Below are 15,285 nucleotides of genomic sequence, written 5' to 3'. Positions count from 1 at the left end.
CAAGCAATTCTGGGGTGAGTCTCTCTCCATCTGTCTTGTTGAAGCTGTTCCACTTTCTATAAAATACTTAACTAATGGGTCTCCTATGTCCCAGATGAGTACACTAACCACTGAACTAAAAGTTACAAGATCACTATCACCTCTTCTTCCTTGAATTATTTTGTAAATATAGCCCTTAAAAATGCCCAGAAATAAATTTTTTTTGTTTGGACTTTAATTTTTCAGCATTTTTGGGTTCAGGTCAAACTCAGTCTTTTTTCTTTTCTTTTCTTTTCTTTTCTTTTCTTTTCTTTTCTACCTACTGCTACCAAACTGAAAAAATGAGTTATTCACCCAGCTCTACTCATGTGAGGATAGGTGTTCCAAGGCAGTAGAAAGGGTAGTGTGAAAGAAGATATGGAGATGAGAAAAGGAGACAGACTGGTGAGGCTGAGATGCTGACAGAGTGAAATGAGTGGGGCTTATGGCAGGGGAGGGAAAACCAGAAGCTGTGATAGGAAACAGTACCATGGGCTACAGCAGATTTGTGAAGAGCCTCTCAAGATCAGGGCAAAGTTTGAGCATGGTGAAGAAAGCCAAAGGAAAGAGGATCTGACCAGTCAGGCTGCAGGGCAGCTTCAGAGTTTGCTTGGGGTTTTATTTATAAATAGAACTTTTCAGATTGTAGCTCTTCAGTATTTTCCCAGTTGTGTTGCTGGGGTTTGTAATGTCTTTCACTTCCTCCTTCTCTGTTATGTGTTGGCTTCTTGTCCTGGGGCTGTTCTCACTTTCTATGTCATTTGATTGCATTGGCTCTCATTATGCACATTTGTTGCTGCTTTCTCTTGATTGCTACACTTATTATGCATATTGGTTTTTTTAATGGTTGTACTCAGTTGGAGGCTGGAAGTGTTCAAGATACTTTGACTGCTGGTGAAATCCTTACAGTGTTGCTGTGTGTGATTTTTCACTCTGTCTTTGACCAAGTCTACACTACAGAGTTAGGGCGACCTAAGGCAGCTTATGTCAACATAACTATGTAAGTGTACACACTACAGTGTTTGTTTTGCTGCTGTAACTCACCTGCTATGCTGACCTAATAAATCCACCTCTGTGAAAGGCAAAAGGAAGCTGGACTGGGAGCTGCATGGGGAGCTGAGAGCGTAGACTCTCAGCACTGGGCAGTCCAGCTCCCAGCTGGGAGATCTGCAGGGCAGCCGGCTCTCCATGCCGGGTAACCAGGCTCCCAGCTGGGAGCTCCATGCCGAGCTGAGAGCCCGGGCTCCCAGGCCCCCACACTGCCCCTCTTACGTCGGTGGACCTGCCCCTGATGAGGACGTGCACCACCAGCAGAAGGAGGGTAGTGTGGACATGAAAAACTGCAGTAATTATTTCAGTGCTGTAAATCGACACACATAGGTCAACTTAATTGTGTAGTGTGGACAAGGCCTTTATCTCTCTATTTTCAGAGTTTCTTTAATGTAAGGGTTTTATTCAGTTAGCTCTATCTGATTTTCTTCTGATGTAAATTGGTTTATATTCTATAGTATTGTTACACACTGCCACAAGTATGCCTATCTGGCTGGTATTCTCTAGTGGGTTTTTGTGTCTATGTCTACGCTGACGGCAACATATTCACCGCTGTCAGATCACTTTTTCCAGTTCGATTGAGTGGCAGTGAAGACACACTCAATTGATCCAGAAGTCAATTTAATAAAACCACCTCCCCGAAAAGTGTAGCGCTGCATCAACAGGTACGCATTTCCCATCGGCACAGCACAGTGGGGACGGCACGCTAAATAGAATTTACGAATTCGACGGGAGTTATGCAGTTGGAGAATTGACTTTAAAACCATGTATAAGGGGAATGTAGTTTCCTGAAAAATGTTGCATTGACAGCAGTGGACATTTAAATTACTTATTAATCTACAGAACTGGTGCAGTATACCCAGCAGCAATCACCTTTCCCCATATGGACTTCCTAGCCTAGATGTCGCTTAACTCTGACCTGGAGAAGATCTAGGGTTTGTCAATGCTGCCTTGCAATTTGGACTATTGGGATGTGAATAGCAGAGAGCACCAAAGTGCTGTAGCTCCCCTGTGTGGATGCTGCAGGTGCAAATAAAAGCTTTCAGTTCATAATAAGATACTCCACAATTGAAATGGTTCATTCCTTTTCCCAGTACAACACCTAGCCTCTCTGCCAAGCTTGTAAGCAAGAGCACTATTGGTGACCATGTTTTTGACAAAAGCACGTCTGCACAACTAAAACTGAACCTACCAACTCATTGCACTCATTTTACCAAACAGCAAATGTCCTTCAGTCATCATCAAACCAACTACCTAGTATAAAAGGCTTTCTATCCCGGAAGCTGCTTCTGTTGCTGTTTACTTTCCAATTTAAAAAAGTACAATTATACTGGATCATGAAGAGAAGTACCAATAAGAGAAAAAAGATATAAGAATACTTCGTGTTATTGGCATACAAGTGATAGCTAAAAGCAAAAACTAGCAATGAGTTGACTACTATAAGATTCTGTGCCACGGAAGAAGAGGAGTGGATCAAGAACAGAACCCTGTAGTATGGAATGAAAATGGAAAGAGAGTTTGCCAACCCATGATAGCCAAAAAAAAGATAGGACTGGAACCATGAGAGTACGGAGCTTTGTATTCCAAAGAAGCAGGTAGTCAGTAGTAATGAAAGCAGTACAAAGGGCAAAGAGGGTAAGAACATGAGGGGATGAGAAAGAAGTTTAGGAAAGAAGAGGAAATTAGAAACAGACAGGAAAGCATTCAGTGGAATAGTCAGAGATAATCTGGTTCTGAGGGAGATCAGATAAAGTTGTGTGACAGAGTGGTTGAAAGTTAGGACTGAACAAGCTTGGTTCATAACTAGAGAGGAAAAGAAGATCAGAGATGGTGGTTTAGATCCTGAAGCTCCTCAGGGCTCCCTTTGACTCACCTGTCTTTCAAATTATTCTCTTTGTCTGCAATTGGTTTAGTGTGTTCCATGCTCATTGTATTTCCGCTCATTAGCACATGCATGTTTTGCTATTGTCCCTTTTCTTTTCTTTGTTTTGTATTGGGTGTAACTGACATTACCTGGTATCCTATATGCACAGTCACTCACCAGAAGGAATGGTGAGAAGGTTTGTGCTTTAATTTGCTAGGGGTGCATTGATTTTGTTCATTCATGTAAGGGTCTTTTAAATTTGATCCAGTATTTTTTTTTAAAGACTCCCTGATTCTTGATTAGGGGTTGGTCCTGGCAAGTGCAGAGTCCTCTTCTAACAAGGTGCTGAGACCCACTGAGATCTGTAGGATATGTAAATCAGTTCCTCTTTGCTTCCTTTTTCTCAGTTGACTTTTAGAATTGATAGTGATAGTTTCTTCAATAATTAGAGACTGGTCCAAACCAAAACTTTAGATATTAATACACCTGAATTTAGGAGGAAGTTTGCATCTGAACTCAGATCCCAACTTTGCAGTCAGGCTTACCTTTTTCAATAGGATGTTTGCTGAGTTGTTATAGCAATGTTGGTCACAGAATATTATAAAAACAAAGTGGGTGAAGTAATATATTTTATTGGACCAACTTCTGTGGGTGAAAGAGAAAAGCTTTTGAGCATCACAGAGTTCTTCAGAAGAAAAAGCTTGTATGCTTCACCCATAGACAGAGGTCCAATAAAAGATATTACCACCTTGTCTGTCTTTCAACAGAAGGAATGATTAAACAATATTTAATTGTGATATTTTTCTGTGATGCTGCCATATGTGTCAAAGAGAACAAAAGAATGCAATGGTACTCTAACCAAAAGACTTGTGCACTGTAATTTTTAAAAGGACAGCATTGTACTAAAAACTGATAGTGTTTCCAAAGGGTTCTTAGACAGATGGACCAATTGTTTCCTTTCTGCTTAGCGTTGATGATGTGGCTATAGTTTTGTGCGTCATTTCTAGCTCTGAACTTTCATTGTGATTGCTGATTTCACTGGATCCTTTCTAAGACTTAGAACAGTTTTATGTTAAAAGCAAATAATCTTCTGTGTAATTGTGTGATTGTATGAGTAAAATCTTAGGTTTCAGTTCCTTATCTGGCCTATTCCAGAGCTCAACTACTCTTATAGTTAGAAAGTTTAATGTCTAAATCTCCCTTTTTGCAGATTAAGCCCCTTACTTCTTGTCCAACCTTCAGTGGACATGGCAAACTGTTGATCAGCATCCTCTTTATAACAGCCTTTAACATATTTGAAGATTGTAATCAGGTCCTCCCTCACTTTTCTTTTCTTTTCTTTTCTTTTCTCAAGACTAATTCTGCCCAGTTTTTGTATCCTTTCCTCCTAGGTCAGGTTTTCTAAATCTTTTCTATTTTTATTGCTCTTCCCTGGACTTTTTCCAATTTGTTCACATCTTTTATAATGTTTGGCACACACAATTAGACACAGTACTCCAGCCAACGCTTCCTCGGTGCCAAGTAGAGCAAGACAGTGACCTCCTATGTCTTACATACGACACTCCTGATAATACACCTCAAAATATTGGCCTTTCTTGCAACTGCATCACATTGTTGACTCATTCAATTTGTGATCCATTCCAACCCCCAGATCCTTTTCAGCAGCGCTACCACTGAACCAGTTATTTCCCATTTTTAATTGTGCTTTTATTTTTCCTTCCTAAGTGAAGTAATTTGCATTTATCTTTATTGAATTTAATCTTGTTAATTTCAGACCAGTTCTCCAGTTTGTCAAAGTCATTTTGAATGATAATCCTGTCCTTTAAAATGCTTGTTACCCCTCTTAGTTTGGTGCACCTTCAACTTTTATCCAAGTCATTAATAAAAATATTGAATAGTACCAGACACAGGAGTGACCCCTGCAGAACGCCATTAGATACTCTCCCAGTTTGACAGTGAACCATTGATAACTATTCTTTGAGTTAGGTCTTACAACTAGTTGTGCAACTATCTTATAGTAATTTTATCTAGACCATATTTTCCTAGTCTGTTTATGAGAATGTCATGTGGAGACTGTGTCAAAAGCCTTACTAAAAGCAAGATCAGTCATGTCTACTACTTCCTCCCATCCACTAGCCCAGTAACACTGTCAAGGAAGAAAATTAGATTAGTTTGGCATGATTTCTTCTTGACAAATCCACGCTGGCTATTCCTTATAGTCCTATTATGCTTTAAGTGCTTACAAATTTATTGTTTAATTATTTGTTCCAATATTTTTCCAGGTATTGAAATTAGGCTGTCTGGTCTACTTTCCCAGTTCCCTTTGTTCCCCTTTTTAAAGATAGGCACTATGTTTTGCCCTTTTCCAGTCCTCTGGGACCTTGCTCATCCTCCACGGGTTCTTAAAGATAATTGCTAATGGTTCTGAGATGGCTTCAGCTTGTTCCTTAAGTATCCTATTTCATCAGCCCTGCCAACTTGAATACATCTAACTTGTCTAAAAGTTCTTTAACCTGTTCTTTCCCTATTTCAGCTTACATTCCTTCGCCCTGTTTTTTTAAAATTAATTGTGTTGAGTATCTGGTCACCATTAACTTTTTTAGTGAAGACTGAAAAAATAGGCACTAAACACCTCAGCCCTCTTGATGCTGTCATTATTAGCTTACCTTCCCCACTAAGTAGAGAACCTACACTTTCCTTCATCTTTCTCTTGCTCCTAATGTGCTTAAAGAACCTCTTTTTACTGGCCTTTTATGTCCCTTGCTTTCTGCCTTCAGATTCGCTACCAATTCCTCCCTATTGGTCAGAACCAAGTCTAAAATGGCTAGTTACTTCCTCCACTTTCTGAAACCAAATGTTGTCCCAATACCTCCAAGTACTTACTGGAAATTGTATGTGTTACTGTATTGCTTTTCCAACAGATGTATGGATAGTTTAAATCCATAGTTACTTTCCAGTCGTGTTTTGGATATTTCTGTTGTTTTTTCTAGAAATGCCTCATACATCTCTTCCTGATTTGGTGGTATGTAGTAGACCCCTACCATGGCATCACCCCTATTTTTTACCCCTTTTATATTTACCCATGGACTTTCAACTGGTCTGTGTCTCCCCTCCTTCTGGACTTCTTAACAAGTGTATATATTCTTGAAGTATAATGCAACACCTGGTCCTTTTTTATCTTGCCCGTCCTTCCTGAAGAATCTATACCCTCTATACTGATATTCCAGACATGAGACTTATCCCACAAGTCTCTGTGATGCCAATTAAGACATAATTTAGTTTATGTATGAATACTTCCAGTTCTTCCTGTTTATTCCACAAAATCCTTGTATTTGTGTCTAGACATCTAAGATGTTGAGCAGATTCACCCACTGATTTCCCTCTTGTTGATCCTTGACCCTATTGAAATTTTCCATTTCACTTCCAACATCTAGCCTTCTGCTAAGGTCACCTTTTTTTTTCCCCCTCACATGAGAGTTTTTATCATTTGTCCCCTTTGAACCTAGTTTAAAGTCCTTCTCACTAGATTGGCATAATAGTGCAAAGATGCTTTTCCACTTCTTGGTCAGATGGAACCCATCTCTTCCTAGCACACCTTCTTTCAAGAGCAGCATCCCATGGTTCAGGAAGCTGAAGCCCTCCCATTGACACCATATGCACAGCAATGCATTCATCTCCAGGGTGCATGTGTCACTGTGGGCCCAAACCTTCAATCTAGAGGATGGACAAGAATACAACCTGCACCCCCAACTCCTTCACTTTCTCTTCCACTGCCACGTAGAGTCTGCTGGCCTTAGCACTCAACATAAGTAGCATTCATAGGGTGTGCGGTCTCTATTCCATCCCACAGTGGCCAAGGGGACTGAACGACATTCCTGCTCTATATGTATTCCAGTAGTCATAAATCCAAATATATTTCACCCTTACGAAGTTTGATTAGCTGGGTATTATGCATATGAAGTAAATTCAGCCCAATATGGGTACAGTAATCAAATTTCATGCTTCAACGTCTAAGGTAATCACCTGCAGATTAGAGTTTTATCAATAAATGTCAGTAAATTTAGATTTCACCATGCACACACAAACAAACAAAAATATGTTTCCATCAATAATAATCACAATTTACAGATAGGCAAAGTCAGAAAAATACTGCTTGGGAACTTATTAGAGTTAAAATCCAGTGATTTAGATTTTTGAATTAGTTTTATTACCAGTGGAGTAGTCAATGAATAGTCCAAATAGCTCTGTTTTGTTGATTTGAGTACTTTATGTAATTTGGCACCTGATGGTGACAATTTGTGTGCTAATGGTTTATTAAGCTTTAACTTTTTGAATATTAATGTCTACTCTCACAAAATAATTGTCTGACCCCCCCCACTATAATTTTCTGCACCTGTGAAAATGTAAACCTCTAAACAGCTTTAAAAAAGGCTTAAAAATATAAATTGATATTATCCTTTGAAATTAAAAATAAAAATTGAATTCTGCCAATCTTATCTGTAAGGGTCAAGAAGGAATTTTCCTGTCAAAGAATTGCATGGGTTGTTTTGTTGCTGGTTTTGATTTTGGAATGCTCTAGGTGAGGTGGGGTTGAAGGGAGGTTTGGTGATCATCTGAAGCATGAGGTACAGCCACTGCCAGATGCTAATACTAGGTTAGCTCCAACAAATTCTCTGAGAGAACATAGATTTAAAATTTAAAATTGGTGTCAGATCTATCTTGCCTGTAATTAGGGTTAAATAATTTGACGTTAAACCATTAAAGACCCAAGTACTCATAATTGTGATGGTCTAAATGGACAATATAACTTTGAGCAGTGTTTTCTGTCAGTCTCTCTCAAGTCCCTTTCATCCTGAATAAACCCTATCTATATAAATATGTGTTGTGATATCTAAAACATTTGTTTATATAGTATGTTAGTAAAATGTCATAATCTCAAGTGTATTCTTTCCTTATGTCTTTTACTTAAAAAGATCTGACAACTTTCATCTATTTTTTCCTAAAAACATACAAATCATAGAAGATTAGAGTTGGAAGGGACCTCAGGAGGTCATCTATTCCAACCCCCTGCTCAAAGTAGGACTGACCTCAACTAAATCATCCCAGCCAGAGCTTTGTCAAGCCGCAGTTTAAAAACCTCTAAGGATGGAGATTGCACCACCACCCTAGGAAACCCATTCCAGTGCTTCACCACCTTCCTAGTGAAAAACCTTTTCCTAATATCCAACCTAGACCTCCCCCACTGCAACTTGAGACCATTGCTCCTTGTTCTGTCATCTACTACCATTGAGAACAGCCTAGCTTCATCCTCCCTGGAACCCCCTTTCAGAGAATTAATTAAAGGCTGCTATCAAATCCCCCCTCATTCTTCTCTTCTGCAGGCTAAACAAGTCTAGTTCCCTCAGCCTCTCCTCATAAGTCATGTGCTCCAGCCCCCTAATCATTTTTGTTGCTCTCCGCTGGACTCTCTCCAATTTGTCCACACACTTTCTGTAGTGAAGGGACTAAAAATGGACACAATACTCCAGATGTGACCTCATCAGTGCCGAATAGAAGGGAATAATCACTTCCTTTAATCTGCTGGCAATGCTCCTACTGTCAACCAGGGCACACTGCTGACTTATATCCAGCTTCTTATCCACTGTAACCCCCAGATTCTTTTCTGCAGAACTGCTGCCTAGCCTGTCAGTCTCCAGTCTGTAGCTGTGCATGGGATTCTTCTGTTCTAAGTGCAGGACTCTGCACTTGTCCTTGTTGAACCTCATCAGATTTCTTTTTGGCCCAATCCTCCAATTTCTCTAGGTCATTCTGTGTCCTATCCCTATCTTCCAAGGTATCTACCGCTCCCCCTAGCTTAGTGTCATCTGCAAACTTGCTGAGGGTGCAATCTACCCCATCCTCCAGATAATTAATGAAGATGTTGAACAAAACCGGCCCCAAGACTGACGCCTGGGGCACTCCGCTTGTGACCAGCTGCCAGCTAGATATGGAGCCATTGATCACTACCCGCAGAGCCCAATGATCTAGCCAGCTCTCGATCCATTTTATAGTCCATTCATCCAAACCATGCTTCATCATAGATTTAAGGCAAAATCCCCTCAATAATATCACTTAGATGCAAAAACATATTGTGATCGCTCCTCTTCTAGAACACTGTAAACTGACTGGTAGTTTAACAGTTTGCTATTTGAAAAGCAGCTTGTCACAAGATAGAGATCTATGTATTTGGAACTATATTTGCTGACATCTTATATCACAAGTTTGCTTAGCAGCAATCCTAAGACTAGCTACTGCTCTTCAGTGTTTATTGTCAAAATACTGAGCAGCTTTTTGGCCAGAATCTACTTCAGAATCTTCTTTATTTACACAGCTTTTGATACTCCAAACCTACTGTTTTTAAGTGCTGTAAATCTTTCTTCAAATTTCCCTATCACTTAATAAAATCAGCCAGATAAAACATTTTTAAATATTAATCTTTAAGTGGGTCAGGCTGAATAAAGAGGCTAATATAGTACTTTACATAATGCCACAAGTGAGTTGGCCTCTGGGTATACCAAGGATATCGGTCTCAAAGGCCTAAATCTTAAATAAATGTTGTTGTTCTTTCTTTTATTTTAGCATGAACAAACTAAATGAAAAGAAAACTACTCATTCTTGTTTATTATTAATTTTGTGCAGAGCTTATGCCAAGGTAACCTCAAAAGATATTCACACAGCCCGAGTCAGAGAGATTCTTATTCCAAATACTGTGATCATTGCTTAATATGCTCATCAGAATAATCTCCCTGTCACTTTGTGCTACCCGGTCCATCTAGATCCACTTGTTGCCTTTTGTCCTATAGTTAGATTCTAAGATCTCTTAGACAGGGATCCTCTTTTTATTATATGTGTATACAGCACCTAACACAATGTGGTCCTGACACCTGGCTGGGGGGTTCAAAGGAATACTATAATAATACTAATCAATAATAGTATTAAATGTAGTTTATTAAAGAATAAGCAAGAGGAACCTATTAAACCTTAGGGACTGATCATTTTCTTAGGGTTAATGGAGATGCTACGGTGGGGCAATGTGTCAAGAAAGAGGTATGTTTGTGGACTCTCAGAGGGGGTTGAGACTCATGAGGGGATTGCATTCCATGCCTCCCCATACTAGGATCCTTGCCCCTTCCCCGACTTGCAAGCCTAACTTGCCCCACTCCCCTTTCCTGCCAGGTCCTACCTCTTCCCTCGTCCTACAAAGCACCAGGGGTATGTGGGAGCAAGAAAATCTGTGGTAGGTGGTTAGATAAACTATGGAGCCCAGGATGGCTGGTCATCTCGTGGTGGCTGAAGGCAATTTGGCACTTTTGCAGAAGAAGGTTCTTCCAATGTTCATCGCACAGGAGGAATAAGATTGGGGATCGGCTTTAGGTAGAGAGGGGAATGAGAGTGAGTCCAGGTGTAGAGAGAAAGGTATTGTGGCAGGGAAGAAGGTGAGAGAAACAAGAAAGGAACTGACTCAGCTCTAGTCTTCCAGATAACTCTGAGAATGTCTGGGTAATTCTTATGGCCCTCTCACAAACCATGCTGTCTCTTCTCAGGGGGAGTCATTTTCAATCATATGGATTAGCCTGACTATTCCAATACTGCAGTTGCTAGCCTACCTCTCAACAACCAATAATGTGAAAATAAAAATATGTAATAAAGACACAACTTATATTCGTTATTGTTACTGCAGAAAATAAAGTATTTCTGCTTCATCATTTGGGGCCAATATGCACTTGTGACTCTCATTAAAATCAAGCCAGCCCCTAGGCATGGATCTCAGGGTAGAATTTCTCCCAGAGACCTGATCTTCATCTGTTTTTCCTGCCTATTTTGCTAAGAAGAGAGAGATACCTATATAAGGAGAAAGGTACTATATAAATGCAAGCTTTGCCAGTTTGTTTTTGTTTGTTTGTTTGTTTATTTACTTTGTGTCCAGGTAATCTGGGCTCCCAGCTGGTTGAATATAAAGAAGAAATGTACATAACATCTGATTGTGGGAATACCTGGCGGCAGGTAAGGAAGGAGAAATGATAAAACACTTGAAACTAATCTTGAGCATCAAATTATTATTTTTATTTATTTATTTATTTATTATAGTTACAACACTTATCAATTTAATGCATTAATTAATCCTTATAATCCCTCTGGACAGGTAGGTAGCTATTATTATTCCCATTTTACTTTGAAACTGAGATTAGGAGGGAGATTTTCACAGGCACTAATGAGACTTAGGTTTCCAGTTGCTATTGATGTTCAGTGGGGATAGGGCACCTATTCTGTGCCTTTGAAAATCTCCTCCTGAGTAACTTGCACAAGGATGGTGCAAGTGTTTTTTGTTTTTGTTTTTTAATTATCAGCCTTATTTCAGGATACTCAGAATGTATATTCTCTTGGATCACATTTAGGATACTCACATGCAAAGGTTTTTTGCCTGATTAGATAGAAAGGAAGGAATTCTTCTATTTTTCCCAATTAATTGGTGTCAGACCTTTTTTTTTGGTTCAAATGATTTTAACAGAATAATGGCAACATTTCAAACTTTCCGTAGAGTTTGCAATCACTTAAATCTTGTGCATACCCTACATTTGAAGAATTTCTGTAGGATTTATGGTTATCGTTTACCATCTTTCTTCATAACTAAAAGTTTCTGATAAATAATTTTCTTCTATAGAACATTTTACAAAGAACTGCCCTCTTTCAAAATGGCTGACATCTCTCATTGTTCTCAATGGGACGGCTTTCAGGTGGCCATTTTGGAGGGGGCAACTATCTCCTACTGTTAGTGAAATCTCTGCCTCCTGACAGCATAGGAAGCCACCATTTTCCCCGGCTTGACTGAAATTGGAACCAGTTGGCGATGGAGGTCAGTTTGAAAGATGGCAATACATAATGAGTTTTTCTGAAGTGGGAAACTTTATGCATCATCTTCTGCTGATGGATAAACTTTCAGTTCTGAAAAAAAACCAGCCAAAATAAACATTCATTGTGTGTATTTATTTTCCAGTGCTACCTCTTGCACCAGATCAGCTCATCAGAGAGGGCAGTAGGGAGAAGGACACAAGGGTCTGTGTATGAGTGCGTGCATGTTCAGGGAATATAGGGGGTGTGGTAGAGATGGGGAAATAGGGGTATGTATGCAAGGAATAAAGAGGCTATAGAAAGAAAGGGGGAAATGTTTATGTGCATCAGGGGTGTGTGAGAAGGTTGTAAAGGCAGTGAAAAAAGGACAGGAGGGAGAGGTAAACCAGAATATACTCTCTCCAGCTCCTTTGCATTGCTCAGGTGAAATTGCTCAGGTAAAATAATGTAGCTGTAAATCCATCTTAAATGACCAGTATGGCCTGGCTGCTCAAGAATGGCATAAAGTAGCCACAGCGTACCACCAGTGAATGTAGCCATTAAACTGAAATCTTTAAAAATGTTTTAAGGTTGGTACTTCATGTCTGAACATCATTAGAAACATGACATGATAATAGTCTCTTTGGGTTTGTTTAGTGTTTGGATATGAAATTATTAATTAAAAAAAAGGAATTTCCAGTCAAAAACTACATTAAAATTGACAATGTTGATAGTACATAGCAGTAATTTAAGGTAAAATACATTACAGGGAATTTATAATTAACGGAATACTGGGTGTTACGGTCCCAGGAAATTCACAGTTAATCTTAACTTTTAAAAAAATCCAGGCCTGATAAGATATGGAATGGGCACGCACATCTAAGGCACCCAAGCAACTCAATCTTTGGATAGCCTTAACTGTACCCTTTAATTAAATCATGGGGGAAAAATGTGACTTTTAATATTGTTTAATGTAATCGGATACAGCCAACACAAAAATACCTTAATCATAATCTTATGATAATTGCATGATATCAGTTGAGTTTTTTGCATTTTCTGGATTTACAGTGTTTGGATTTTGGATAATGACATCATTACTGTAATGTATTTTACCCTAAATTACTCTGTCTTAATTCCATTTAAACGCTGTAAGAGATGGTCTAAGAATATTTGGTCTGCATGAATGCAGGGGACTGGACTAGCTGACATCTTGAGTTTCCTTCCAGATCTACGTTTCTATGATTCTTTTCTTTTTGTCTGAGAGTATTAGATGATGATGATGATAAGGATAGGGAAATATCAAAAACCTTCGTATTGTCCACAGACCAGGTGAGAAGCACTAATAAGAAAAGAAATGTGTCACAAAAAGCACAAAATTATTCTGTTTCAATTAAAACAGTTATTTTAATTGAAATGCTCCCTCTCCAATGTTGAACTGAAACATAACACAATTGTACTGATTTACAAGAAACAGTAAGAGTGAAGCTGAGCACTCTAGTTTCACTCTTCAAGCTGAATAAAAAGCCAAAAAAAAAAAAAGATTTATTTTTACGTACTAGTAATATAGGATGTTGGTAATAATATACGAAAGGACATTTTTTAAAAATAACTATATTAGTTTTGTCATGATGATGTTCTTTTAGCTTCAGAAGTTGAGATTTTATGCCTAATCATTTCTTGGGTTTTAGCAGATGACAAACTAAATATTTAAATGCAAAAATCTTCAAGGATTTGCAGTTGGATTTTATCTCCATGCTTAGAGGTTATCCTGTATTACCTATGACATCTAGCTGACCTCTCTACATAATTTTAATGCTGCCATTCATCAAAATTCTGTGGTTTTTTCTGGTGAGAAAAGGGTCTGGCATTCAGATTCTCGCTGTTTGCATTTGTGGGACTCTTAAACTAATGAGATGAAAGCTGGTTTATCATGCCTTTAGGTGATTTTTCACTAGGTATAAACTCAAACATGACCTCTCATTCCCATTGCAACAGTCAAGATGAAAAGTGTCGCTGATTTCTTTATTTTAATTAAAACTGTCATGAAGGCTTTGCAAAGATCTTGTTAAAACTTCATATTGGTGACTAGAAAAAAGAACACGGATTATTTTGTATATTTTATATCCCTGTTATTCACTGCGATCTGCCTGTTCCTCATGAAGTCAGCTGTATATTTCCTTTCTGCAGTGAAATTCATGAAACTAAAAATGAAACATGAGCAATTACATGATACTGCAATTACTTAGATGACTAATTACTGGTCTCTAGGGTTGGCACAAGCAGAGCCCATGTTTTGCCACAGTTCATTGGATGGGTTCAGACCATTGACTTGGAAACTGGGCAATTCCAACTGCTGAGTGCCAGTCACTGCACTGTACATTTGTCGCATCCCTCACTGCACATATCCAACATTGCTGCAGAGCCATCTACAGACTCTCAAAGAGGAAAAACAAAATTTGAGTATGAGTCATGGATAACAGAGAGACTTAGAATAAGATAGCAAGGTAAACAAACCAGAGCAAGGAATAAGGCCAGTACAGTGAATAAGCTAATGCCAGCAATAATATAGAAATATTGGCAATAGGAGTTGAGTAGAAGAATAAGAAAAGAGTGTGAGAAACTCTTACTTGAAATAGAAGCAATACAAACATAGCTGTGACAAATGCCAAAGGAAGTGAAAATCAGCCAAAGTTTATATGAGGATTAGACAAACGTTAGCACAGTTATTTGGGACAACTATGTCTATCACCAAACAAAACAGAGTAATATAATGTGAAATATTAACATGATATTAAATCAAATAGATTGTAACCTAAGGACCTTCATGGAAACGAAGACAAGCTTTGAATGGGATTCCTTCCCGTCTTAGATTTTATAACAGTTTTTGGCTTCAGTTTTCTGCTCTCCATTTTTTTAAATAGAGGATGGCCTGTTTAGTGTTGAGGGTGACTTTACTATTTTTCTGCCTTGTAGCACTCTGATTGTGATGATGATGATTATTATTATTGCAGAAGAGTGTAGCACCATTGTGCTACGGGTTGAGTAAACAAAGAGTAAGAGACACTAATTGCCCAAGGAGCATGCAATTCAAATAGACAAAAAATACTGGGGAAATAACATGGTCCCTGTTTCATAGGGCGGGCAGCTGAGACTCAGAGAGATCAATTGACTTGTCCAAAGTTAAATAGGAAGCCTGTGACATGGCCAGAAATTGAAGTCAAATCTCCTGAATTTCAGTCCAGTACCGTCTTTTAAGACCATTCTTCCTCTCTACATGATATCTCTTTATTAGATAAGTTAGGGAAATCTTTGCATAAGCAGGATAAAGCTCAGCAGCTTTGTAGCCATCAAGGCACTAAAGAGAGGTACAGTTTTTTCTTCAACCAGCCAAGAGAGGGGTAGCGCCGCTTACAAGCACAACAAGTAAGAGGGGCTGGAATCACTTCCTTTCAGCAGTCAGGATGAGAGAGTTAGCTAGGAGTATT

The 15,285-nt window shown here is 38.8% G+C and overlaps 1 protein-coding gene across 1 annotated transcript in view; it reads left to right on the top strand.

Moving 5' to 3' along the window:
- The window catches only part of LOC137149633 (VPS10 domain-containing receptor SorCS2-like), a 152,669-nt gene that overhangs the window by 71,329 nt on the left and 66,055 nt on the right, over positions 1-15,285 (top strand). Inside the window, exon 10 of the mRNA XM_067543160.1 lies at positions 10,899-10,975. Coding sequence (XP_067399261.1) covers positions 10,899-10,975 — 77 coding nt within the window. The remainder of the gene's footprint in view (positions 1-10,898; positions 10,976-15,285) is intronic.

Source organism: Emydura macquarii, unplaced genomic scaffold (genome assembly GCF_026122565.2).
Source record: "Emydura macquarii macquarii isolate MOO-44397 ecotype Brisbane River unplaced genomic scaffold, CSIRO-AGI_Emac_v2 contig_794, whole genome shotgun sequence".
NCBI classification, from domain to species: Eukaryota; Metazoa; Chordata; order Testudines; family Chelidae; genus Emydura; species Emydura macquarii.
The sequence above is the reverse complement of the archived record's forward strand: the minus strand, read 5'-3'. Positions and strand labels throughout refer to the sequence as shown.